The sequence below is a fragment of the Parasteatoda tepidariorum genome, chromosome 8, assembly GCF_043381705.1.
Source record: "Parasteatoda tepidariorum isolate YZ-2023 chromosome 8, CAS_Ptep_4.0, whole genome shotgun sequence".
Taxonomy (NCBI): Eukaryota; Metazoa; Arthropoda; class Arachnida; order Araneae; family Theridiidae; genus Parasteatoda; species Parasteatoda tepidariorum.
This window is the reverse complement of record NC_092211.1, coordinates 7,099,949-7,127,108: the sequence shown is the minus strand read 5'-3', so window position 1 is coordinate 7,127,108 and position 27,160 is coordinate 7,099,949. Positions and strand designations below refer to the sequence as shown.

General features: G+C 29.6%; 1 protein-coding gene and 1 long non-coding RNA gene across 6 annotated transcripts in view; one reads left to right on the top strand and one right to left on the bottom strand.

Moving 5' to 3' along the window:
• LOC107436223 (paired amphipathic helix protein Sin3a) overlaps positions 1-25,643 on the bottom strand; it is an 81,685-nt gene extending 56,042 nt beyond the window's left edge. Inside the window, exons 1-4 of one of the 5 annotated variants that reach the window (XM_071184170.1) lie at positions 25,390-25,613; positions 24,549-24,718; positions 6,935-7,030; positions 4,541-4,883 (exon numbers count right to left, since the gene is read on the bottom strand). In XM_071184170.1, coding sequence (XP_071040271.1) covers positions 4,541-4,857 — 317 coding nt within the window. In that variant the 5' untranslated portion in view covers positions 4,858-4,883; positions 6,935-7,030; positions 24,549-24,718; positions 25,390-25,613. Of the gene's footprint in view, positions 1-4,540; positions 4,884-6,934; positions 7,031-11,772; positions 13,408-24,548; positions 24,719-25,389 lie in introns of those variants that run through there. The other 4 variants (XM_016047850.4, XM_016047849.3, XM_071184171.1 and 1 more) reach the window with 4 other exon arrangements.
• Positions 12,155-14,903, top strand: LOC139426216 (uncharacterized). The gene is made up of 2 exons (XR_011637426.1): positions 12,155-12,287; positions 14,776-14,903. It is a non-coding gene; the product is annotated as an uncharacterized lncRNA (long non-coding RNA).
• Positions 25,644-27,160: the final 1,517 nt, after the last annotated feature.

Genomic DNA, 27,160 nt, shown 5'->3' with positions numbered 1-27,160 from the left:
ATCGCATAGAAAATTGTGCAGAATTTCGTAGCAATAACAGTTGTAAAGGAGATAGAGAAACAAAATCTGGAAGGAAAAAAAAAAACGACTTACAATGGAATCTATGCAAATTTAGGCAGTAGAAAATGACTCAAATTTTTTTATTTAACGATAAAAAAAAACTATTCATTGTGTTAAGAAGCTCCAGCGGGTCTCAGGCAGCCAACCCAATTTACGCTACAAAAAAGAAGAAAAAAAAGATCGCTAGCAGTACAGAAAAGTCCTTTTCCTGAAAATAGTTCTTTAAAATTTTTTTAAAGCTTTTTTCAGGCAAAAAAAAGTCGCCATAGTGGCCTCAGGCCAAAAATAGTTGCATTTTAGTCGCCTGTGGCAACCCTGTTTTTCATAATCATACTAATCTAAAATATTGAAGATAAAATGCACTCAATCATTTTTTAAATTATTATAATTAATGTTTTTCTTAGCAAAGTAGGTTAGATGAAATACTTGTCTTAATCTGTATTATCTATGGCAGATTATTACATTTCTCCATGGAAAAATGTCTTTAAGTGATGGCAAAAAACCCCTGTGGCAGAATTTTTTAGAGCTACCTGCGACAGAACTCTCTATCAATAATATTTTTCGGCAAGATACTTTTAATAATAACAAACATATATGTTACGCATTTAAAAAAAACAAAAGAGTTGTATTTACAAATATATTCATATAGCTTTTTTCTTAATTGAACATGTAATAATTTTTTATTCTAATACTATGGACAGGGTTGGCATGGTTTAGGACAGAATGGATCAATCCACGGTTTAAACCGTCCTGTCCAAAACCCTTTTACTCAAATTATGTCACAATTTTATCTGAACAATATTTAAGAGGTAAAATAAACATAGAACTAATAACATATTGATAATTAAAAATACTAGAGAATATTTGTTTTTAAAAGTATAATGTTTTATTAATATTGTTTGACTCTTCAATTTAAACAAAGAAAGATTAATCAGTAATCAAGTTCAATTGGTCCTCTCATTCAATAGTACATAACTGAAGTTAGGCTTTGCCATACAGGTTAAAATATTAGGGACTAAGTGCTTGGTTCGTCATAAACAGGTTTATTTATCTATAGTACTACTATTCAATAATACTTTTATTTCATTCATGTTCAATTCTTTTAGCATAGTGGTGATACATCACCAGTGTCAGTAACTGAAACTAATGTTATGCCCTTCAAAACTGTTAATACATTTTTCAGTTATTTTGTATTTTCAATTTAAACTAACATATTTATATTTAAAAACAATTTTTTTTAAAAAATAGATGTCTTTTTTATCATCCTGTGATGCAGAAATTATAACATTTTTTAAAAAAAAAATATTGTGAAAAATAAAAAATTAATTTTTAAACAAATTTAGTATTTTTTTAAACAAAATAATTATTTTTTAATTTTGCATTATTTATTCTTATACAAAAATATTATATATCAGTATTAAAAGCATGTTTAAAGGATTAGGTATTCACTTTTGTTGTTCAATGAATTGTGGAGCTTCAAAAATTATAAACCTTTTCCTATTATATTATATTATTTTCTTTTAATAAGTTATAGTAAATTGTATAAAAAATATCAAATATTCATTGATAAATGTAATTATTATGTGTACAATGGTTACACCTATAGAATTTTTACCTAGTACCAAAGTTCAAGGTTTCGGACACTTTAAGACAGTAAAACCCACGTGTCCTGCCCAAAACCAGTTTAGGACATCCAAAACTCCAACCCTGACAATGGATGATATTCTCGCATTTTGTTGGAGGGGAAGGGGCACAAATAATGTTCTTTTTCGCATTTTGTAAATAATCATTAAAAATCTGTAGAAGTAATTGCCAAAAAAAGATAGATGGCGAAATCACGAGAAGCAAACTCCTGAAATGTGCTTTTGGTTTCAAGATTAGGTTGTTGTAATAAATAATATCGTGTAAAAACTATGGAGAAATCAATAGAAATATCTGATGGAAATTTTATAGACTTATTGCCTTAAAATGCAATTACTTAAATACATGTTTCGAATTTTTGTAATATGTTGGGATATTTAAAATCCGCATAAAATTCAATATCAATGACTGCCGAAAGCACAATCGAAACATTACAATCAGTGTAAATCAGGGGCGGATTATGCATTAGGCCAGTGTTTCCCCAAAGTGTGGTACGCGTACCCCCAGGGATACAGGAACAGTTTAGTGGGGGTACGCGTTCTTATGCGAAATATCTTGCAACAAACGAAAACTTACAATTACGTATCTTTCTATTGGCCATTTTTTACAGAGTTAACAGTTAATAATTAGGGGTATCAACAGCCAGCTGTGATTTTTAACTTTTGGGCAATTTTTTTACAGTAAAAAATACATTCATTTTGTATTAGTGGTACACAGCGTTACAAAAAATTCAGAAGGAGTACACAAAAGTCAGAAGTTTGGGAAACATAGCATTAGGCCATGGCCTTGGGCCCCCTTAAAAAAATTTTTTTTTGAAAATGAATTTTAAAAAATAAGAAAAACAATGTTTTTTTACAAAAAAAAAATATTACAAATATATAATAAGATACGATAATTTTCTTAGTTCTAATTTAAGAAATAAAGTAAAATTTAATTTATTATTATTTATTTTAATTTTAAATATGCTTTCTGAAAAGATATATAAATACTTTTATATTTGAATAAATAAAAAATATACAAAAAAAAAAATTCATCTAAGGGCCCCAAAAATTTTAATGGCCTAGGGCCCAGTGTACGTTTAATCCGCCCCTGGTGTAAATTGAGCACACCAAAAAGTGTTTATGGGTGATTCTCACGAAATATGACAATTCAATGTCCTTTGCTCCAAGATCTAATGCTATAATACTAAAAGAACTTTTTTTCTAAAAAATTAATAAATAGCATTGCTGTTAGCATTTTAAAATGACTCTGCATTAGCATTGACTGCTTTGTATTATACTTAAAAAATTTAATTGAATATAAAAATTTCATTTTCCTGGCATGTCCCATACAATGTTTCCAATAATAACTAGCTTCGAAACTTCCCATAAATTTTTTCAATATCTAATTTTTTTTATCTCAACCAGTGTAAGCATTTCTAGAATATGTGCAGAGAGTATTATTTACAAAATCTTCGTTTAAAATAATTTTTTCCGTCAATAATTTGTTTGTCCCAAGAAAATCTGTCATTTTCATGGCTACTTTTATTTAGTTTCATATCCAAAATAGATAGAGCCAGCAATCAATAACTTATGTTTATAGATTGATTAGATACCCTCCCATATGTACATGTCTTGTTGCATAAATAAAGAACCAATTTTCTGGTTCAAGATCTATTTCAAAAATTTTTTCAATGTAAGTAGGTTTTTGTGTTGTCATTTTCCTGGCTTTTTGAAATCATTAAAAGCATAAGCTACATACTGTTTGTCTAAGATAGGTACTCTGCCAGACATCCGCCTGGAGCTGTAGCGGTGATTATGGTAACGAGGTATGATTATTTCAAGTAGGGGTGAGGGGTCTCTCTTTAGGACTGGTTTTGGCGAGAGAAAAGGAGACCTCTTCATCGAAGCTACCCTCTCTAAAATGCCCTCTTCTTGTTTCCATAGCACCAGACTTAGTGGCGGCCAGAGTACCTATCTTAGACAAACAGTAGATTTATCTGAGTTATCTTAAGAAATCCTGTTGTTTTCTGGAGAATATAAATGTCTTAGGCCAAAATATAAATATAAAATGGCGAATTTGTCATATATGCTATAAAATGGTGAATTTGTCATTCTCCTGGCTTATGAATGCCAGGACATCGAAGTGCTATCAGAAATTTTTCTAACTGCTAATACTGTAAGAAGGGAAAGCAAATATTAATCTAATACCAAGTTTATGTATGATTGTAATATGCTTGGATCTAATCAAAGTTATTTATTTAATGATTGATTATTATGGACAATTTTATTCTGTACATATCAGCAAAATTTTTTTTTGTTTCTTTCTACAGTGGATAAAAAGAATTAATTTAAGCAATTTATGGTCCATCTAACTGTTAGATTCTAACATAAAGAATTAAGTTGAGTTACTTACTATTAACTTAAAATGACTGTTGTTTAACTTCTATGGTAATATGTCATTTTCCTGGTATTCAAGATTTGGTGAATTTCTATTTTTTTTTCTTCCTCGAGCAAATGTCAATAAACTACACTGCTGTCTGTAAGATATGCGTAACTAAAGAAGCATAAAAAATTTTTTTTAGATTATTTTGAAGACTTTAAATTTGAAGAAATGTTTTGGTCCGAATTGTCATGTTTAAAAAGAATCACCATTATCCAAACACAAGATTCAAATATTATGTGTAAATTTCTGTAGAAAAGAATCTTTTACAAAACTTTTTAAGGAATTATCCGTCTGCTCTGCCTCAATTCTACAACGGAGAACATATTTTGAGTAAAAAGGTTTCGGACAGGAGCGTTCAAACCAGGGATTGTCATAAACCCCAAAAAACTGGTTTTGTTATAAAAAGAGCACTTACTGATAGCCAGAAGGTAAGGAAAACTGTACACCACTCTGCATTTCTGAAGCACTGCTAGTGCCTACAGCATGTACTGTCTCTTGTATGAGTGCTAAAGGCTGCCTAGAAATCAATGGTTTGTTGACACCACGAGGAGAAGAAGAATGATGAAATGTTGTTGTAGGAGGTGTTGAGGGAATGTTGTTATGTCCTAGAATTCCAGGTCTTATATCGAGTTCAGAAAATGACCTGGGTGAAGAGGTGGATGCTGACAATGAACTGAAGACACTGTTGTTGCTGCTCACGTTCGGATTATGATCATCGAGGTGACGACGCATTTTTTCTTACGTACGAAATAATTTATCTGAAACAATTCACAATTATTAGAAAAAAGACAAAATTCAACAAAAATAAGCATCTTTTAAGTACTCAAAAATATTTTTAAGCACTACATATATATTAACAAAATAATTCAGATTTTACATGAGCATGATAAAAAAACTAGTTACTGACAAACTCTTTTTTTTTAATTATATTAGCTATTACAAAATGAAGAGGTTTTTCAGTTCGATATCAGAGGGCGGAAAATGAAGACTGAAATTGAGAATATCTTGCAAGATGCAGCAGAGCTGCACATAAGAGAGCTAGAATCTTACCGAACCCAGCTCAGTAGATGCTCATGTGGACTCGCAAGTATTTTATCAAACCAGTAAAACAATTTGCGCTTTCATACGCTGCCGACTGACGGTAAGCCGAAATGGATCATGGTTGTATGAATTATGAAAACGTTGAACAGAACAACGTGAAAAGCACGCTTTTGCGTATTACAAGAAGAAAATAGACATGGAAAAGAAAAAAAATCCCCTTTATGAAAATGAATAATTAAACACTTTTTAAAAACACCCTAAGAAGAAAGCACTTTTAAGGCCGTTTCAAAAACAAATAAAAATAAGTACATTTAAGCAATTTTTAAAAACACTATGCACCATGGAAAACAACATACAATCTTTTCATTTCTGACCAGCTGTTGAATTTTTCTTTTTGTATCCCAATGTTACTCTTTGCATAAGAGAAACCTTTCTAGAACTATAAATGGCTTTGACAATAAATGACTTTATTTTATTACTTTTGTTTTGCTCTTCGTGCACTAAAAATAAGCTGCAAAAAAAGAAGGGAAAAAAAGGAAATGAGCATCATCCCCAAAAGAGGAAGTTTCTCGCTAACTGGAAACGAATCTCGTAAGAATCAGCTTACAATTTTAGTTAAAGAGAGTCTTGGATATCGTAATAGATAGAACATATATTTTCTATATAACAGTGTTTTTTCGAGCTACCTTGTCTCGAGACAAAAAATTTTCAATCAAATTTGGAGCAATTGCAATTTTTAAAAATAAATGTAGTAACCATTGCCTTTTTGATCGGCAATTCTATCAGCCAACGACAACAGAGCCATCACTGCAGACATCCCAACGCCTTGGCAGTTTCGTAGACACATTTGTTTGCATATGCGACTTTTTTTTGGGGGGGGGGGAAACAAACAACACAATAGCAATTTTCTGCTTCTGGTAAAATCTTTATCCTGAAATCACTTCATAAATTTTTTTCACAGATTTATCATCAAAATCATTTTGAACTTTAACATAGAAATCTGAATTCATCTTTAAACATTAGTTAGCAAAAGTTTCAACTAAATTCGTTTCTCAGGGGGGGGGAGCAATCAAATTATCAGATTTCAATTTCAAAAGCTTTCTAGCAATCAAGGTCTAGTTTACAAGCGGCAATAGCTGACGGGTACAAGAATTCTAAAGATGTGCCCCATTGATTTCCCTTCCGCAGTTGACAATTTCTCCCTGCTTACAGACGAAATCGCAAGAACCTGTGGCGTACCATGTTTTCGGAAACGGTACTCAATATATTATTCACAGACAATACAGGCAGAAAAATAGAACTTCTGCTCCATTTTTTATTTGAAGATAGAAATACTTTCCCCTATGAGTTTAATAGCGTTTGCAAAATAGTCAGTCATGACAGATTTTATTGCTATTTAAGATCAAAAACAAAAAGTTCAATTAAAAAAACAAACATAGCATTGTTTAACAGTACATTTAAAAAGAAACTTAAAATGAATTTTTAGGCAAGGAAGTTTTCACAAATTAATTAATCTATATTACAATTAATCAAATTTTAATGGATCAAAAAAAAAAAAACTTACAATGTTGCAACTCTTTATAAGAAATAATAAAAATTGATGTTAAACTTATAATCTCTATTCATTGCTATTGAGAATTTAGATTTTGAAAGGTTTGTTGCAAAATGTTTCAAATTCCATGGCTACAATACTACCTGATAATTCTATGACAAATCAAATTCCCAGGTACCCAATGATAATCCCACCTATTAGTTTAAATGTACTTACACTTAAGTAATCAAGGCCTCGGTACATGGCTTAATCTTCTGGCAATTGTAGCCAAGCTCACTCTGGGATGCCAATAAAGCAAGTACAGAGGGCAGCCTAAAACAAAATTATTTTTAAAATTAAATGCATGGTAATTGATCATTAGTTCAGGAAGATTAAACCATAGCCACTCTCAAATAAAAACTAAAATACATGTTCAATTGAAGGAATTTGTCTTCTTAGTAAACAACTATTGACAATGTAAGCAAAACATAATTTTACCTTAAACATATATAATTTTGTTAAACATGAAATCAAATGGAAAACATAATCATTGAATTTATAAATACAAAGGGTATTTACCTTGCACTAAGTTTGTCAACATTGCTTAAAACTTCTTAATATTACTTATCATAAAAAAAGGTCAAGATATTACGTTATATACACAAAGAAATCAATCTTTTTTCTTTCAGATGGTTAAATAAAGTATGCAATTTGATTATAGTATTTTTTTGCATGATAAAACATATTGAAACGATTTAATTTTAATATGCAATATTTTTGCACTCATATATATTTTAAAATAAGTCATGCAAGATTATATACGTGCGGATCCCACCAATTCAGCAGCATCTGAATAAGATAAAAAAATTAGAATTTTTTTTTCTTCGAGAAATCTTTTTTTTTTTTTTTTTTAAATATATGGAATAAGTTTTTGATGCAGCGCTGAATCTTAATCAATGTAGTTTTTTTATGGTTAACACCATAGGAATCGTGGCGACACTGTTGCACAATATTAATGAGTTCTTGCAGAAGGATTTCTTTTATTTGCTAAGCAAAAATTATTATTATTATTTTTCGCTTTGAGAATTAAAAAAAATAATAATAATTCCACGATGTCTGATTTATATTATAATAAGTAATTTTCAAAACTATAAAATTTTAGAAAGTTAATTACACAAAATTTCTTTTAGAACCAGAGAATATCACCAATATCAGAATATGTATTCTTTTTTTCATATGTATATTTAAAAAATATAGATATATACTATTTTATTCTGTACATGACTGGCTTTTTCTTAAAAAATAATTTTTGTAAACAGGAAAGGCTTGTTATATGAAACTAGTACACAGTAGAGAACCATTTATCCGGTATCCAGATAACCGGGAAACCAGAAAACCGGGGTAAAACTATAATAAGACCAACCGTTATCTATGGATCAGAGACGTGGACTCCAAACCAGAAACAAGAAAAAATGCTAATTACCTTGGAAAGAAAAATTCTTAGAACTATTTTTGGACCCGTCAAAGAGGGTGATCTGTGGAGGTGATACAATTTTGAAATTGAAAGACTATTTAAAGAAAAAGATATAATCAATTTTGTGAAAGCAAAGAGAATTCAATGGCTAGGACACCTTGAGAGAATGGAGGAAAACAACAGAGGCACTAAGAAGATATTCAAGGGGCAGTGCCAGGGCCAAAGGAAAATTGGAAGGCCGGTCAAAAGATGGTTTGACGAGGTAGAAAAAGACCTTAAGACTCTAAAAGTCCGATACTGGAAATGAAGAGCTAGAGACAGGCGACTTTGGAGGAAAATTGTTAGTGAGGCCATGGTCCAACATGGATTGTAATGCCAGCGAGTTAGTTAGTTAGTTATAATTAGGTATGAAATATATTGCCTAATTTAATCATTGGTTTTGTTTATATTAGTTAATTTAGGAATTGGTAATTATTTTTAAAAAATAAATATGAGAATTTTGTATTTTTTAAGCTTGTTTTTCTTGTCTAAACTTGCAATTTTTTTAAATTCTTCTAGATGTTATTTTTCTTCTATCTTTTTTTTTAAAAATTTAGGAGTACTTTTCTTTTTTCTCTTACTATAAAATGTGTTACACTTTTTGCCTTGTAATTCGGGTTAGATGAAACATCGATTAACGACACTTTTGGTCGATCCGTAAACCGGGAAATTCAGACATTCGGGATAGCGATGGTCCCGAGCATCCCGGATAATTGGTTCTCTACTGTATATATAAAACGTATATATATATATATATATACTTTATGTATGTATAACGTATATATATATATAACGTCATTGCCGAGTGGAAGGATTAAAACAAATCTTAGGCAGGGAAGGAAGGTACAATATTTATTTATTTATTATTAGACAAAGCAGTCATGAAAGTGTGTACGAAAAGTTGTGCACCTCGGTTATATATATGTCAGGGAAAATCTTGCAAAGTAAAATCCGTAAAATGTTTCAATTTAGGGAAAGAGGGAAATCTTAGAAATTACTATTGGTTTATGAAATAGGTCGAGTGATTCCCACGAAGATTAAAGTGAAAAATGTCCTGCTTTTAATTAATGCATAGTTGAGCTAAAAATAGATTTAAGGATAAGATAATTTAAAAGCATGAGAAAGCATTTCGATTAGATTAATAAAATAAAAGGATATTCAGAAAAGAACTAGCATAAAAAGATTAATTGAAGCTTTTTATGTTTATATATTTGCTACTATTAAAAATTATTTTTAGAAGGGTACTAGAGAATTTTCGTAGAAAAGCTCAAAAAAATTCTGCCACAGGGACACCACATATTTACACTGTTTAAAAAATCTTTATATTTTTAATACATTATTAAAATACCAAGGTGACCACTCAAATCTATAAAAAAAAAGAGTCTTGTGTTTTCCGTGTACATATTAAGACAAAATATGGTAAGAGGAAACACGATTACAGTCTGAGCTATATAAGGCTAACTATACTCATTTCAATTAAAGGAAAAACTTCAGCTAGCATACTTAATTTAAAAAGACAAAATAAAATTCCCAGTCTGTAAGGAGTGTTATTTCAGGTGATTTTTCCTGTATTTTCCAGGGTTTCTTGTGGGTATGCCAACACTGAATAAGCAAAATTTCTAATTTTAGTTTTGTTGCTCTTCCAATGATTTTTAAAATCATTATGCATCCTCACGTAGTTTCTAAAAACACAAATTTTTTTATAATTCTTTCTAACGTCTTTGGAGTTTTGAAAAGTGTATTTAAATAAACGTGTTTCAGCATGCTTTGCAAAAATTCTTTTTTCAGCAGTTATTGCTACTTGGCAGGATATCATTACGAATCGAGAGTCTATTTTAAACACTTGAAAATGTAGAATTTTAAGCAAACATGTTACTAAATTAACTGATAAAAAGAATTTAATGCCTAAAACAATGATGTATAGATAACATCAATCACTACCAATTATTGCTGTCAACATGTTAGTCTAAATACTAGCGACCCTTCGTTGGTCGATCTGCTGTGCATCCCTCTGTAGAAGAATTGATTAGTGAGTCTTATAAAAAAATTTTTCAACATTTGCATTGCAATGTTTCAGAGTGAACAGTTATAAAAACTTAAGGAAAACAAATAACTTGCTTTAAATTAATAACTGCATAAAATTGCTAAATTTAAAGAAGCCTATGCATAATAACATATTGTTTTTATTATATTTTTAATTAAAACACTTTTAAAAGTTATTTTGGAACAAATTTTGTCAAAATTAGGTGGTGACAAAAAGGTTGAAAATAATTACAAGAGTCAATAAATTACTTGAAAATAGTTTTTTAATTGAGATTAGGTTGGAAGTTTTTCCTTTTATCTAAGTCCCACTGGGGTCCCAAAACTGTCTGTGTCATCATAAAATATGAATGTTATTTAAAGTTCACTGGAGTAAGCAATGATTATTCTACTTAAGAGAAAGATACACTAGAATGTTAGGTTTTTAAAACCTTTTCCAATCAGAACGAATAGCACACTTGGAAGGGACTACAATACAAATCACTCAGTACCTTTTTTAGATTCTAAATGATGTGTGAGTGAAGTAAGTAAAAGAAGGGTAAAATCTCCTTCATTTACTTCAATGTATAACTCAGCAAGGTCAGATTTATTCTGACACTATACCCCTAATACCTACATAGAGTAACAAATGAACAGAAAGTCCCTAGTAAAGTAACCACCTATTGTATTCTTATCTTTTTAACTAAAATATGGAATTTCCATTCTAACTGGTGGAACATTACTCTAAAATACTTTTTCAGTACCGCTTTTTTATGCAATTAAGCGAGCACTGAAAACAACAAGAATCCGTTTAAATGAGGAAATTTAACATTAATTTCATATATAATGATTTGGGACCGTTAAATTTTATTCGTATAAGCGGGTTATTCGATTATCCGATGTGCAATTATGTGGGAACGACTGTATATGCATTACACACACGGGTACACAAAATGTCAAAAACATACTTATCTTAGATGGAAAGTAAATTCTAATAAAATAAAAATCACGTTATCCAACACACATAACAAAATGAATTAAGAAAAATTAAAAATCAACAGTTAATCTGGATCAAAATTAACTTCCGTGTATTTACGAAAAACAGAATATCCAGCAGTGTTTCTCAAATCCATGTGCATAAAAATGTCACCTTCATTCAATAGTCGCACATTCATTAACGACAACTATCAGAATTGTCAAGAACTTAAAACATACGCTGAAATGACCAGGATTTAACATTCCCTCTCACAAAAACGTTGAATTAGCTTTTTATTATATCTCCGTTAACACAGCAATATGTAAATCCTTCAGGTTTACGGTTTTAAATAACTATCGCGATTTATTTATTTATTATGTATAAATGCATAATACGTGTAGAGCATGTTCACACAGGCATTAGGTTGAAAAGAACGAGATGATTGTGGAACTAATCTCTATCAAGAGAAATACACAGAAATGTCAGCTTCTTTAATAGTTTCCAATAGGTTAAATACAAATTTTAAATTTAGCGTAGACTGAGAAACGTAACAAAATGGTTACTTACTTTGCGAATGACATAAAATCAGCTATAATCGAGGGGCATCAGGGGTCTCCTTTGTAAATACAAACCCTAACCCCACGTTATGGAAGGATGCAAGAGAAGAACATGGCCGCGAAACGCAAACATTGAGAGAAGGGGGAGATACGATAATGAACTTCACCCACAGCTGCTTCGACGCTGAATTTACTTTATTCAAGAACTTTCGTCTACTCAATTTCTTCACATTTTGAAAACGACAATTAGCAAAAACAATTGCAAACAATTTTCAAGACTGAATCGGTACTCAGAAAAATACCATAAAGTCGTTATGACAAGACCGATGTGGCAAGTACGGTTTATATTCCCACCCCTGTCAGAATAGTGGTTTCGTCCCTCTGAATATCATCCTGAATTGCGTTCAGTCGCACGTTAACTTCTACATTTTTCTTTCTCTCTCTCTTTCATCAACCGTCTTCGTCGTTCGGATGCTCAGGGTGGTTAAGTTCGCTGTGCAAGCCATTTTTCTATCATACTTAAAGGTAATTCTAAAATGGAAAATTATCCAAACGATTCGTGGCAAAATAGATAAGAACATCCGCACTCATTTCTTTAATAAGATGAGCCTCTTGATAGACGAAATTATAATTTAGATATTTTTAGAACAATTCATTATAATAACTTTCGATGACTAGCTTTATAAGGGAGAAATTTTTGATGTAATCTCAAATTCACTGTCACTGTTTTCATGCTGTAGAAATTAATGCTAAATTATTATAAAAAGTAATCAAATTCTGGATGTTAGGGACAGTATAAAATCAAATGTTTTAAGATTTTATTGTAAACATAATGATTGTGTGAGTATTAAGTTTATGATTAAACAAAATAGTTAAAAGATACCAACATTCTTTCCAATAAAAAGTGTATATACGAGGCCAAGCTGCATTTAATTAATTTTAATTTTTCTATACGAGAGTTGAAATGTTATAAAAATAAAAAGGAAATAACATGAAAATATTAAAATTAAGAGTTTTAGTCAATATAAAAATTTAATTTTTCCTTAAGTATAAATGAAATATTTTGTTACAATATTTTTAATTATTTGAATTTAAAAGAAAAAATTTTGTAGATATTTGTATGCCTAAATTATTTGCAGAATTTACTCAATTAAAATCATTAAGATAAGAGAGGTCTTTTTCAAACTAGTCAAATCAGGGTTGGAATTCTGAACAACAAATAGAGAAAAAATTATAAAATTAGAATGGCAACAAACAATCTGAAAAAAAAAAAAAATTGTGACCAATGGCAAAAATTTTATTATAATTTTTCCGATATGCCTTATTTTTATACACAAAATATATTACAAAACACATGCAAGGTATCTGCCTGCACACCTGGAAAGTCACGATTTTAATTATATATTTAAAAAAAATCAGGGAAAATCGTGGATTTAGGTTGCCGCAAAATCTAATTTTTAAAATGAAATTACCCCCTCCCACACTTATAGTCATATTTTATTAAAATATAAATTGTTCTTTAAAAATTATGGTTTTCTTTCAAAAAAAGAAAGAACATATCTAGATTATCTTTTAAACGCCCATAATTTCAGAATTTTTTTAAATCTATTTATTAATATTTTTATTTTAACAATTTACAAAAAAAAGAAAGAACATATCTAGAGAGAATTATCTTTTAAACGTACATAATTTCAGAATTTTTTTTTATCTATTTATTATTATTTTTTATTTTATCAATTTACAATTCTAGTTTAGGCTTTTTATATTACACTTACTTTTAAGAAGAAATAAAACAGGTTGAAATAACTACAGATATCTAACTGTATTTGCTTTTGTATTTTTTTTTAAAGTTATTTTATTGCTGCAACTCTTTCTTAACTGTTTTTTAAGTTTAAAATCTGTAAATATGAAGATGCAGATAATAACAGTTTTGGTTATACCTATTATTTCAATAAATGTTATTATAATGCTTTTTTAAATTTATTGTTGGGTTTTGTGGGAGAAAATAGTAATTTCGATAAGGCATGAAAATTCTTGGAATTAGTTATGAATTTGAAAATCTAAAAACCTGCACATACTGTTCCTGTTGTAAACAAGCATTTTTTATAATTTTTTTTTTGTATTAAAAAAAATTGGCCTTATACCACACCTCATTAATTCATTTTCTCTGATTGATAAAATTTCCCAACTTTTCCCTGTTCTATTATAGTCACCCTGAAAAAGACTCATTACAAGATTCAAAATATTTGTTTTACAAGATGAGATGAAATAAAATTAGAGAAATCATTGCTTCTACACCATCCTAAAATAGTTTTTCATCCAAAGCAATTGAGGGGTGGAGCAACAAATAAAAGAAAAAAATGTAAAAAGACCAGGGATTTTCTGGGTTTTTCATGTTTTGTTAAGGTTATTTTCAAAAGAGAGGACAGTACCTTATTTAAATATTAATAATTAAGTTTCATTTTATGAATTGACTTAACATATAGATAATTAATACAAATAAATTGTCTGAAAAAAGTTTCTTCTGACATCACGATACAAAACGTTATATGTACTCACATACATTTGAAACTTAGATTAACACAGGATTACTTTTTATTTATACAGTACAGAACCCGTTATCCGGAAATCAGTAAACCGGAAAACCAAAAAACCGAAACGAAATTCGATAAATTTTCCCACCATTTTTTTTAAAAAATGTTTTTTTCCTCATAAGATTTTAGGATTTTTATTTCTTTTTTGAAAGATTTTTACCTTACCATCATTTTGGAAATAATCATTAGTGTATTACTTAATCGTTTTTTCTTCTTTTTAAGATTATTTCCAAATATTTTTTTTTAGTTGGGTTTAACAATAAAAAGAACGGCTTTTTGTAGCGATTCAGAAAACCGGAAAAATCAGTTATCCGGAATAGCGATGGTCCCGATCGTTCCGGATAATCGGTTCCCTACTGTATTTTAATCTTAAAAAATACTTGAAGAGAATTTTTTTTTTTTTTTTTTTTGCTGCACAGAAAGCGAATCAAAGGCACTGACAATCAATGGCCATACAGACAAATCTAGATTGTATTATAACATTGATCGATTTATAATGTATTTCCTATGTCTGTGTTTATTTTGAATTAAAATCCTTATGAAATAACTTTTGTTGTAGTATGATTTATGCTCAAATTATTCCGTTTTTTTTTTATACGAAACCTATACATTTTTCTTCATGATACTTTTCAGATAGTTGTTAGTTTTTTCACCATAGGTTCATTTTTTAAGGCTGGACTACGAATATATTTCAATATTCTCTTTAACATAACAAAGGACAAAAAAGAAATCAATTTTAGAAAAAAAAAAACCCAGTAAAACACACTTTAGGGTGGGTTTTACACAGTAAAACCAGCCCAGGTTTTTCTGGGTTGGTGGGTTTTTGCAACCTTGAAAAAGACCTTTAATAATATTATTAGACAAATAATGTAAATTTGTAGAATTATTACACAATTAAGTAAAATTAATATTAGAGAGGTTATCACTTCTAGACAAGGCAAATAGAAAACTCTATTCAATAAACAAATGTTTTTATGAAACGCCGATTTTTCATTAACCAGCTTATACAGAACAGGGGATGAACAAAATTATAGAAACGCTTCAATACTACTTAAATCATTTTTTCATATTTCTAAAAAAATTATTTCAAATCTTTAAAAATTATTAAGTCATGTGATTTCTCATACATATTGAAAAAGCCGAGAGGTTTAAGGGAGCATCCATAAAATGCAGAAAAAAGTATTTTTGAACACCCTATACCAAAATATATAGCATTGAACTTCTATGAATTACTATAGTTATATCGATTCAGAACAAAATTAGGGAAGAAATACTTTTTTTTAAATGTTTTTCTGCATGCACAGTATGAAAGGAATACTGTAAGTGCTCATATCAGGTGCAATTTTTGAAGACTTTTTGTGATTAAAAATTACTCTTAAAAATTTTGGTTGATTTAAATAAATATTTCTGCAGTTATGGTAATAAATGTAAAGCCAAAAAGTTAGCTTTTTATTAAAATGTCTCCATCTTTTCGGATATTTAAGATAGGTTTACAAAATTAAGAGCAGTTACTGCATATGTTAACCAAAGTAATTGATATAAGTTACATACTTATTGCTATATTTCTTTGGTGCAAAAACATTTTTTGTTCATAATTTATTGAGAATCTCTTAAAAAGCTTTAAATGTGTATGAGAAATCCTAAAACACCTCTAAAGTTATACACTCTAAATCTCTGAATATTTCTTGAGAATAGAATTAGAATTAATTTTGTCCTGTCTCCGTTTCAGTTTATAATTTATATAGCTGTCATTTAGGAACTATTTGATCTAGAAAGCCGAATTGCGTAATTTTTCCAGTTTTTAATAGTATTTAATAAAAATATATGACAAAGCTAAATTACTTTTCAAAATACAAAATTCTACATTTTTCTGTAAAAATGTATATTTTATTGAACTCCAGTTTTAGCCAATTTTCAAGATGATACTATGATATAGAAAAAAATTATTTCTAGTTACAAAACGTGCAGTAAAAACCACATTACCTCCTATTTTCAGAACAAACATAATAAAAATTTGTCATATTCAAATATAGCATGTTGTTTAAACTAGGAAGGAAAAATTCTTTTCTTCATGGGATACCATTATGAAAATTGGCATCAACATAAAAATATTTTCAAACAAATTTAAATTTTGAGTTTGTTTAAAATTAATTTTTTAACAACTTGAATATGTATAACTCGAAAACAGATTGTGCAAAAAAATGTCTATCTTAGTGTCTTAAACGTTGGAAACATGTTCAATCATGTTAAAATCTAAATTCTTGACATGTAAAAAAAAAATATTGCTTAATTTGATGTGGAATTATCAATTTCATACTTTGTGAAATTAGCTTTAGACTAATAAATGTGTGAAACTGTGGATTATTATTTTTTTTTTTAAAAAAAGGGTAAACAAAGGGTATTGTAATCCGCCACTATAAAAATTTTGTTTCAAAAGACTTTATCTGACAACTTTAAATAAAAGACATCATTCAATGTTTTCAAATAAAAAATTAAGATCAGAAATAATTTTAAAAACTACTGCAATTTGTACTACATCTTGGAAATAGATTCCTCAATATAAAAATAGATCACAGCCAATTTTAGAGAAAATTTACTTCAAAACTAAATAATCAACATACTTAAAAATTAATGCAAAAACAAACGAAGGATAAGAATCAAAAGTAAGATAAGTAATTTGGTTACTTTCGATTTTGCAAAAAAAAAAAAAAAAAAAAAAAAAAAAAAAAAAAAAAAAAAAAAAAAANCTTAAAAAAGGAAAAAAAAAAAAAAAAAAAACAAAAACAATGTTCAGAAAAACATTTTCTACTGAAAAATGTTATCTCTGGCACCACTTTCCAATGAGTAGAGACACCAATTCTTCTCCTTAACCCCTTCCTTCCCGCTCCCGTGATATTGACGGGCTAGAGTGTTCAGTAGTAATGCGCCAATAAGAATAAAACTTATTCATTTCTTTTGCCCGGAAAAAACTTTACACACATATAGCAGTACCAGGATATTTTTAAGGTAATTGTAAATAGTTAGTTTATTTTAAACTAGATACTAGCACTAATCAAATACGTGTATTTGGCAAAATAGACACTTTTATGACCGTTTTCTTGAAAATTAACCGACCGTTAAGGGGTTAAGATAAACCATAAGTCTGAAACAACTTAAATAATTGTGATATTAACTATCAATTAAAATTACTAATATTACTTATTATTACTAAATCTATGAAATATATTCATATATTTTAATCATAAAAGAAAATTAATATTTTTAAAAGAGTAAAGATAATGTTAACTTTATTTGAAATAAGTATTAAAGCACCAGGGGTTTAGAAGAAATTTGGGTCCGTTAACGGACCCTACACAAAATATCTTTTCATAAAAACGGACCCTTCACAAAATATATTAACTTAAAAACGGACCATTCACAAAATAATTTATCTTTAAATCGGACCCATCACAAATTTATCTTCAATGAACCCTTCCCAGGAGGAGGGGGGGGGGGAGAGAGAGAGAGAAAGACAGATGTAAAAGAACTAAATTGTCTTCGGCAGGCGCTTCTTCCTTCATTCGTCCGAAATAAATATTCTGCGTTCAGCAGTATACGCTAAATACCAAATATTTATATGCTGCATCGCTAATTTAGTAGCTGCAATTGCTGTTTATTTTTTAAAATTTAATTTTCTTAATTATTATTTTACAGTGTTGAGCATAATCTTGTATGTTTTTACAATTTATAAACTCCTTGAAAAAGTTTTTCCACAATAACGGACCCTTAGAAAGCACTAAGTAACCAAGAATGATACTAGTTACAAAGATCTTTCTCAGTTTCAATCATTCAGGCTGGTGTCAGTCTGTATGACCCAATAAGAGCGAAAAAGGCAATTGAGTTCCATAGCATGGATAAAATGAATCATCGAATACCTATATCAACGATGGGGGGTATTGAGACATTTACTTACCGCTTACTATTTTTCATTTATTTTGTTTTAAACTATTTTTAGCTTTAGTGATTTGTTTCGGAAAATAACTATAAGGATAACGTTTTCTGTTTCCTAAAACCTCTAATAATACAAGAAATAGAAATATATCTGGTTAGGACTTATACCCCCACACCTAAAATTGTTGTGAAAAATTGAAAAAGTTTTTCACAAAAAAAATGGATCAGTTTTTTTTTAATTTTTAAATAAATTCAAATAATTAAAAGTATTTAAATCTGTAAATATGTTATAAAGTTTACTGATCAAAAATATTGAGTGCTTAGAACACTCATGTTTCGATAAAAATTATCATATTTGCGGCTAACATGACTAATTATGCAAGTGGCCCTTCGTTAATCCACCTGTTGTACAAGTGTCCCTTCACTAAAAAAGGTTGTGCATCCCTATGCCAGAGTGTTCTAATTTTTTGAAGACTTTTTTTTCAAATAAACTGAATTTATAAATTTGCACATTATGTATAGTTCTTTTATAGAATGACTTTACACATTGCTTCATTTCATTAGGAAAAATCAAATTATTCTGGTTCAAACACTTCTAAAACTTTCAATTAGAAATTCTTAATCGCTACAACCCAACTCAAAAATCTTGAAAATGTCGAGTAAAATTATTAATGACGCATTTCAAAAATTTAAATGTCTTTATAAATTTAAATCATTGATATTTTCAAAATCAAAACATGTAATTCTAAATAAATTATTTGCAGCATGACTTAAATGAACAATTAGGTATAAGTTGACTTTTATCTGTATTTGCATTCATAATTCTACCATAAAAAATATTTACAAATGAAAGAGATGCCAAGTTTAAATTCTAGTTCTAACATTTCTAAATATTAATATGCAAGAATTTTTATACATAAATGTGATCGATGATTTCTCGAAACTTCTGGACCTTGCATTTCCGAATAGAGGTAAGCAAAAAATCTGGAAATCCGGACAATTATCTCTGGACTTTTCAACGAAAAAGAACAGTTAAGTCCGAAATAGTTCAACACGATCCCATTCAACCCCGAATTGAAATTATTTTTAGTGTTAAAAATAATTTAAATTTTCTCGATTTATTACATGAAGCTTTATGTTATGGATGGTGTTTTCTATAGAAATGTAAACAATAACAATCTCGAGCTCGGGACCTACTCTAGTTCCGGTTAAAAAGTTTGCAGCTGCTTACTACATGTTATTCTGATAGGCGATGTTTTCAAACGGATAATTTTGTTTTCAATAAAAGAAATAAATTAGGTAATTTCTGAGCTCAAATCTGCCTTCTTTCATAAGATATTAATGTTATTATGTAACTCTGGGGAGTTTGAAGTGAAAATGTGTTTTAGTTCTTATGTTATTTATTGTTAAAAAAGGTGACATGGTTGCTAGATTTTGAATAACTCGCTTTTTTGGCAGTCTTGATTTGGCCTCTTTCCATTTGTTTATTACTGTTTGTTCGCGTTGCAAGGTGTGCACCATCTTACGTTAGTGTTAACACTTTTAGTATTGTAAACACAAGTATTGTTAGCATTGTAAACATAAGTAATCAAATACATTGTTTGCAAGAATCTCAAAACACAATGATGCCAAATGGCTTTAAAATACAACTGAAACAGTAACCCGGAAATTTAGGCAGTCCCGAGCTTGCAGCGTTCCCTAGTGTAGAAAACACCATCCATTAGATGAAGCAAAACAGGTTTTGAGTAGTTCATGACATCAGAATAAAAATTAATTATATTCAGTATCATTTGACATAATACTGTTGTTGTTTATTGAGGTTAATTTATGACAGCCCAAAATTTACTACTAATTTTCTCTTGTACTCATCCATTCGGACGGTCGTAAAAATCCTCTTTTTATATTTAAACGACACAACATGGGTGAAGTTTTAATAGGTATATCAAATATAATTCTTTTCACCTATATTAGTATATTGTGGTGTCTATTTAAATTACACCAAACCATCAATATAGAGATTTGATTTTCTTTATCTCTCCTTCACGAATTAAAACCCTTTATCCATTAAAAGTGCATAGCTAATTTTTTCATTTTACAGTCCCTGGATAAATTATTAGACACACTAATAAGATTCAATGTAAAATCTTAATTATTAGGTGATACTATACAGCTTTATTCTTTTTACATGACTGTTTGCATTTGTTTAAGTTCGTATTTATTGGTTAAAGGAGACGATATACAACATAAATTTGACGACAGGATAAACTAGACGATATATTATATAAATATTTATTATATCGAGCATTATATTAGTAATGTATATTATAAAAATTAGATCAAATTATTAGTCGCACTGTAGTTTTTTAATAATGACATGATTTGTATGAGTTTATATTCAATACTTTTATATTTAAACATACATGTAATGGATTTTTATTTAGATTTTTTATATACTTCCTATTTGTGTTTGGTTTTAACGTATTGCATCACAATGTTAACCCATTGATACAGGAGAGTAAACAAATGGAAATCAGTTTCATCCGAATAAAAACAATAAAGGTGTATAGTATCAGGAACAGATAATTATAACTTTACATAGAATCTTTGTCTAATAATATGGCCAAGGACTGTAATTAGAACATATTGCCAAAACTAATTAGACATCAGCGGAATTAAATAAAAAACATTTAACAACCATCTTATTCATTGCATCTAAAATCATTTTCATTTACTCCTATTTTAACTTCTCCTTTCCCTAAAACATGATCACCAAAAAAAAAAACAAAAAAAAAAATTGAAGACCTTTGCACTCAATGTTCAGTTTTGTATGAATAAGACCAAAAGTATTGTTTCCAATGATGCTCACAGTCTAGAGCAGTGATTCTCAACCTTTTTTTTCGTTGCGGCACACTTTTAACGATTTTGAAATTTGACGGCACACAATGAAAAAATTAGATTAAAAGTTGTTTAATTACCTATTTTACACTGTGGTAAATAGTTTGTGATAATAATTTTGAATGTGGAATAAAATAATATGCACTACAAAATCACATTTATTAAGGGATTAATTATTTCTTTCGACCAATTTTTTATTAGTTAGTAACAGTTATTTTTTTGCTAGTTATAAATTGTTAGCTTGTTTTCTATAATTATTAACTGTTTTTTTTTTTATTTCTTGTTGACCAGTTTTTTTGCTAATTATTAATTGTTAGCTTAATTTTTGTTAATTATCCTTTGTTAATTTGTTTTTTATATATTTGTTTTTTTAGTTATTCTTTGTTAGTTTGCTTACTAATTGCATAGCTTACTTTAATGATCAGCTCTTACAACATTTTTTAAAATTGTGTGCTAAACACTTCCATCTTATTTTAAGATTGTCAGAGACAATAAAATCGCCGACGAAGATGCTATCACGCTGTTAAAGCGTGGGAAAATTATGAAAAGTATATATATATACACTTTTCTTTATTTTAAACTTTACTCATAATAAAAAAAAGCATTATAATTTTTATTGCATCATTTCTAATATTTGGCGGCACATTTTAAGAATTTGGCGGCACACAAAAGTGCCGCGGCACAGTGGTTGAGAATCACTGGTCTAGAGAGTAGAGGTGCTGAAGCTATTATAACATATGAAAATAACTATCTAAGAAATGTACTAAATAGTAATAGTAATTTAATTAAACTCTCAAATTGATTGATTGAAGAAATAATTAACTCATTTATACAAACATTTATACTTTTTATAATTATTTCACATTAATATAATTAACATTAGATCACTAATATTCACGTACATGTAAGCCAATGAAAATTCTTAGAGGATAAATACTCCTATAAACAAAGTTTGTTTTTTTTTTTCAAAAATTTTTAGCTATTTTTCTTTAGTGCAAAAAACTTTTCCAAAATATTTTTGGAAAATAAAGTATATGTAAGAAAAAAAATCTTTTGATTTTTCTTGAATTTAACAAGCCTATCTGTTACAAAATAGAAATCAAAATATATTGAAATAATTGATTATATTAAATTTAAGGAATTTAAACTAAATTGACTTAACAAGAAAATTTTTTGAAAAGGCGACATTTTTGAACAAAAAATTTCCCCATGCCAACCCAAATTCCCTACAAAGCCTTGTTCACACATCCCTTGAATATAATTAATGACAAATATTGAAAATAAATAAAAAATATTGGCAAACACTGTAATTTAATACTTATTCTAAAAAATCTGCCTAAATGGCAACATTAGGTAAATTTTTTAGAAAAGAATCTGCCTAATTAATTAAAAACAATATTTAGTTTATATATAAGCAATATATAGGAGGACGGATTTCGCCATTTTTCAACACTTTTCAACAGGTTTTTGAAATGTCAAAAATCAAACCATGATCACCTATGAAAAATGTAGCCAAAATCATTGAACCTATTAAATGGTTTTTCAATTGGTACTCTTAACATTTTAAGACTATAACTATTCAGTTTATATTGTACATATTAACTATGAATTGCTAATTATCAATCTAAATATTGATTCTTTTATGTTACAATTCAGGCAGATTTTTTAGATTAAAGTGTCTGCTAATAATTGTTTAATTTCAGTTGTTCTTATTAATTCTCATTATTTGTTGTTATTAATTATACTGATAGCGCAAGCAAGGCTTTGGGGGAAATCCAGACAGCCATTGGGAAATTTTTACTCTAAGAAAATTCCTACAAAACTTTGTTAAAAAATGTGTAGTTTTGCAAAAAAAAAAAAAATTTAAAAAAAAAAGAACATGGGTAAATTTGTGTATTTATTAGCTTGGATTATTTAACTTAATAAGTACAGGGTATCTGCTACATTTTAGATTTTCGAATTCATGACTAATTCCATGAATTTCACAGAAGTTTAAAAGATAATTCACTCTAGAAATGTTTTTTCTCTCAATTTTTTGAAAGAATACCATAATTTTTAACGAACATGAAAAAAACATTTCATATTTTAATCAAACATGACTGTGAGTGGGGATTTTGTAACAAATTCAGATATTCAGAGCCAAATGAAATTTGAGGGGGAGGGAATTTCATTTTAAATTAATTGAAATTTTTATTATTCTATAATACATACGATCGTTTATTCAATATATTTTGATTTCTATTACTTTATAACACAATTGATCCTTATTCAAGAACTGTAAAATCAAATGAATTTTTTTCTTATACGAACTTTATTTTCCAAAAATATTGCGGAGAAATTTCTGCACTGTTGCTTATATGTGCACAATAAAAATGAAACCACCCCATATAACTTTTTATTCGTTGATTGGATCTTCATATTCTAGGACACAATGGTTCAAAGGAGAGATCTCAAATGTGCTAAATAATGAGTGCAGACAATATATTAAGTTACAAAACAAGATAAACACACTTTCTCCGAATAAACAAGTTTTGATTTTGACAGATTCGGATTTTTGATCCTCAAATAGTAGTCGAATCTGGGAAATAGGGTACTAATAGTTTGGTTAAAAGAGAGGTCTAAAATTTGGGCCACTCAATTTTACCCCACGTCTCAAGAACTTTTTTAGCTTATTGCACACATTTATAAAACTCATTTATCCAAATCTATGCAAAATATAACTTTTAATAAATTTTTATTATTTTTTATCCTTCCATATGATAATAATAGTAAAAATTTTTGATTGCAATGTATAAAATTTTTTACATTATGATAAAGAATGTACGCAAAATATAAAATTAGTCTGTGAAACAGTTTTTGAGAAATCAAAAAATACAACTTTTTCAAAATCCTTTGGTCCTCTTTTTATCTTGCAAATTCTGCTTGAATATTTCCAACGTTAGTGAAGTGTGTTCACCACTATAAAATCATAATTCCTATTCACTAGTACATAAGACATCTATGAAAAGGTACCCAGGAGGTGGATAATGTCACAAGTCAACTGTTCAACGGGGAATCCATTGAAGTAAGAGTGTTCAAATCGACATAGCCGCTGCTTCTGAGAAGGTTCACATTAGTCAATCTTCATCTACGAAAAAGTACCCTGACATAGAAGCGAGTTAACGTGTCTTATATACTAGTGAATAGGAATTATATTTGCATAGCGATATATATACACAATGTTCTTTTAAATGAGTTCAAAGATTTAATTAAATTAATATTTATTGCAGCTCAGAATCAATTGAAAGAATAGTTTCAAACTTATTCACACAAAAGTGAAAAAAGTATTCAAAGTATTAAAAAAAAAAAAAAACATGTAGAAGCTTACCCAAATTAAGATTTTAGAATCCTGATCGGTTGGAGAGTTTTTGCCAAGTCTTGACAAATTCAGAGCAGCAGCCGTTGAGAAATTTAAAAAAAAGGGAGATTTTCGTATTGTGATCTGTGGCAGAATAATTGCCAAGTCATGGAAACTTCCGGGCAGTGGCCCGCGAGAAACTAAAAAAAAAACATCACAGCAAGGGATCAATTCTAAAGGTATAACTCGTAGCCACCCACGGCAAACATCTACATGTTTTTTTTTTAAATTTGCAAGTTTAAAATCTAATTGGCACCTTGGTGATTGTAGTTGACAAGACAGATCAGGATAAAGAAATCTCTCTCTGAAGAGAACCAACTTGAAAGGTATAACTCACAGCCACCCCCTGGGTATGTTTATTCTTTTAAAATTGTAAGTTTCAAATCCATTTGGGGCGAAAGATCACGATACGAAAATATCCTTCGCCTAGGGGTGGCTTTGAGTTGTTCCCCTTCTAAGATGTATTTTTTTAACTTTTGCGGGACGCTTCCTGTAAATTGACGATTATTTTGCCCCGATATGAATATCTTCCCGGTACCTGTACAACTTACAAATTTAAAAAAAAAATAATAACTAAACGATTTTTTACAATATCTCAACGAAATACTGATTATGAATAATCAACAATTTAAAATCTACGTGCAAAATTATGAATTTTTTATATGAATTTTAAGAAATTAACACTGATTTCAATTTTGTTACAGAAATCTCAACTTAAATAACACCACCGAGTTAATTGAAATTGTTTAAAAACGATAGATAAAATGAAATGTCAAGATATTAAAAATAAGTTTGTTTTGATGCTATTTACCTGAACAAAGACAGCTACATTTATCTGTATGTTTAAAAAATACAAACTTGAAAACTGACACACTTGAAACAATTTGAGAGCTACATGAACCATGTACTTTTGCACTTTTTATCGTTTACGTTAGAAATGAAGCTTAAACTGCATTCGATCGCCATAGCAGCCACAAAGCAACTATAAACGTAAAACGTCACAAGCTGCCGATACTTGGAACGCTTCCAACCAATGGTATCCATTTTGTGCTGAAAATAAAATCAGAATTAATAAATTATCTGAAATTTCGCGATCGTATGGTCTGAATGCGCCATCTAGGGAGTTAGATGTTTACAACCAGTTAAATGTTTATGGAGCGTTTTCACTGCAAATAAGTCGCGCATGCAGTAAGAGTCTGGGCCAAAGACATGGAGTCTAGAGTGCCGCTTTAGGATCCATGACCAAAGAGTATAGAAAGAAATCTATTGCTTTGAATACGAAATTAACGAGGAAAACTGTGCGGTGTGCAAAAAATATTTGCAATCGGTATGCCTTCGAGTGCTGGATTGGTATCTCGTAAAAATGTGATGTCGCCCGTTAATGCACAAACTTTTCGATCAGCTGGTGCCATTCCCTTCGTTACCACAAATGTTAGCGAGCTTGTACTTGGCATGTGGTATGAATCCTACAACAAAGTTTATGGACGCAGCAGGGACGTTTGTTGCAGCAGGACAGGAAGTTTATAAGTTGGTAGAGCCTTACTCGTTGGGTAGAGCTATGGGACATCCTAATATTTTAAGAAATCAATTATGTTGTAAACAAGACGCTGATGATTAGTGTTGTTGTTGTAGTTCATTTACGTCGCACTAGAGCTGCACAATGGGCCATTGGCGACGGTCTGGGAAACATCCCTGAGGATGATCCGAAGACATGCCATCGCAATTTTGATCCTCTGCAGAGGGGATGGCACCCCCGCTGATGATGAGTGTAATCTAGCTAATATCTAGTTATTATTTTTCTCTCTGAACTAAAATATTATTCTAAAATGGCTTTCAGACAAGATTCTTGGTAAGAATGTGCTAATTTCTATTTTTATTCTTATATATGTATGATATAAGTCGTATCGGGACACCGTCATGTCCATGTAAATAATGCTCAGTTTCTAGACTTTATTTATTATTCACATTTCTAACGGATCATTGCCAGTTGCATAATTCTAAATGTTATTTCTTTTATATTTACCCCCTTTTATGTTTTCTTTTATTCATATCTAAAAGCAAGATCACCCATCTACACTGGTGTGCAAAACTTAAGCGACAAGTGGTTTTTCGGCCACAGTTCCCCAACAAAGTATAAGATAGCCATGAAAGTGCAGTATAATATGCACGTAATTCAGTAGAGAGATTATTTGTATGGAAATTTTAGAAATAAAACGTCGTAGGTGATGTAAGTGTACGTAAACCTTGTGGGTCGGCTCGCGCAGGTCAAAGCTGTGATAAAAGGATGAAGAGCACCGTAGTTAAAGACATTCGCTGCATGCGCAAGTGATTTGTTTTGTGAAACATGTCTTTAAGAAATCATTTAGACGACTTTACTCGAGGAAGAATGATTGGGAAGCTTGAAGAGGGGCGTAGTGTGACCAGTGTCGCCGAAGAGTTCGGTATCAACAAAAGTATTGTTTCTCCTGTTGGAATGCCTTTAAAACTACTGGTACAGCTGTTCGGAAGGTTGGTGGTGGCCGTCCAAGGAAAAAAAAACACCAAGAGATGACCGTTACATTGTCCTCCAGGCGAAAAGAAAC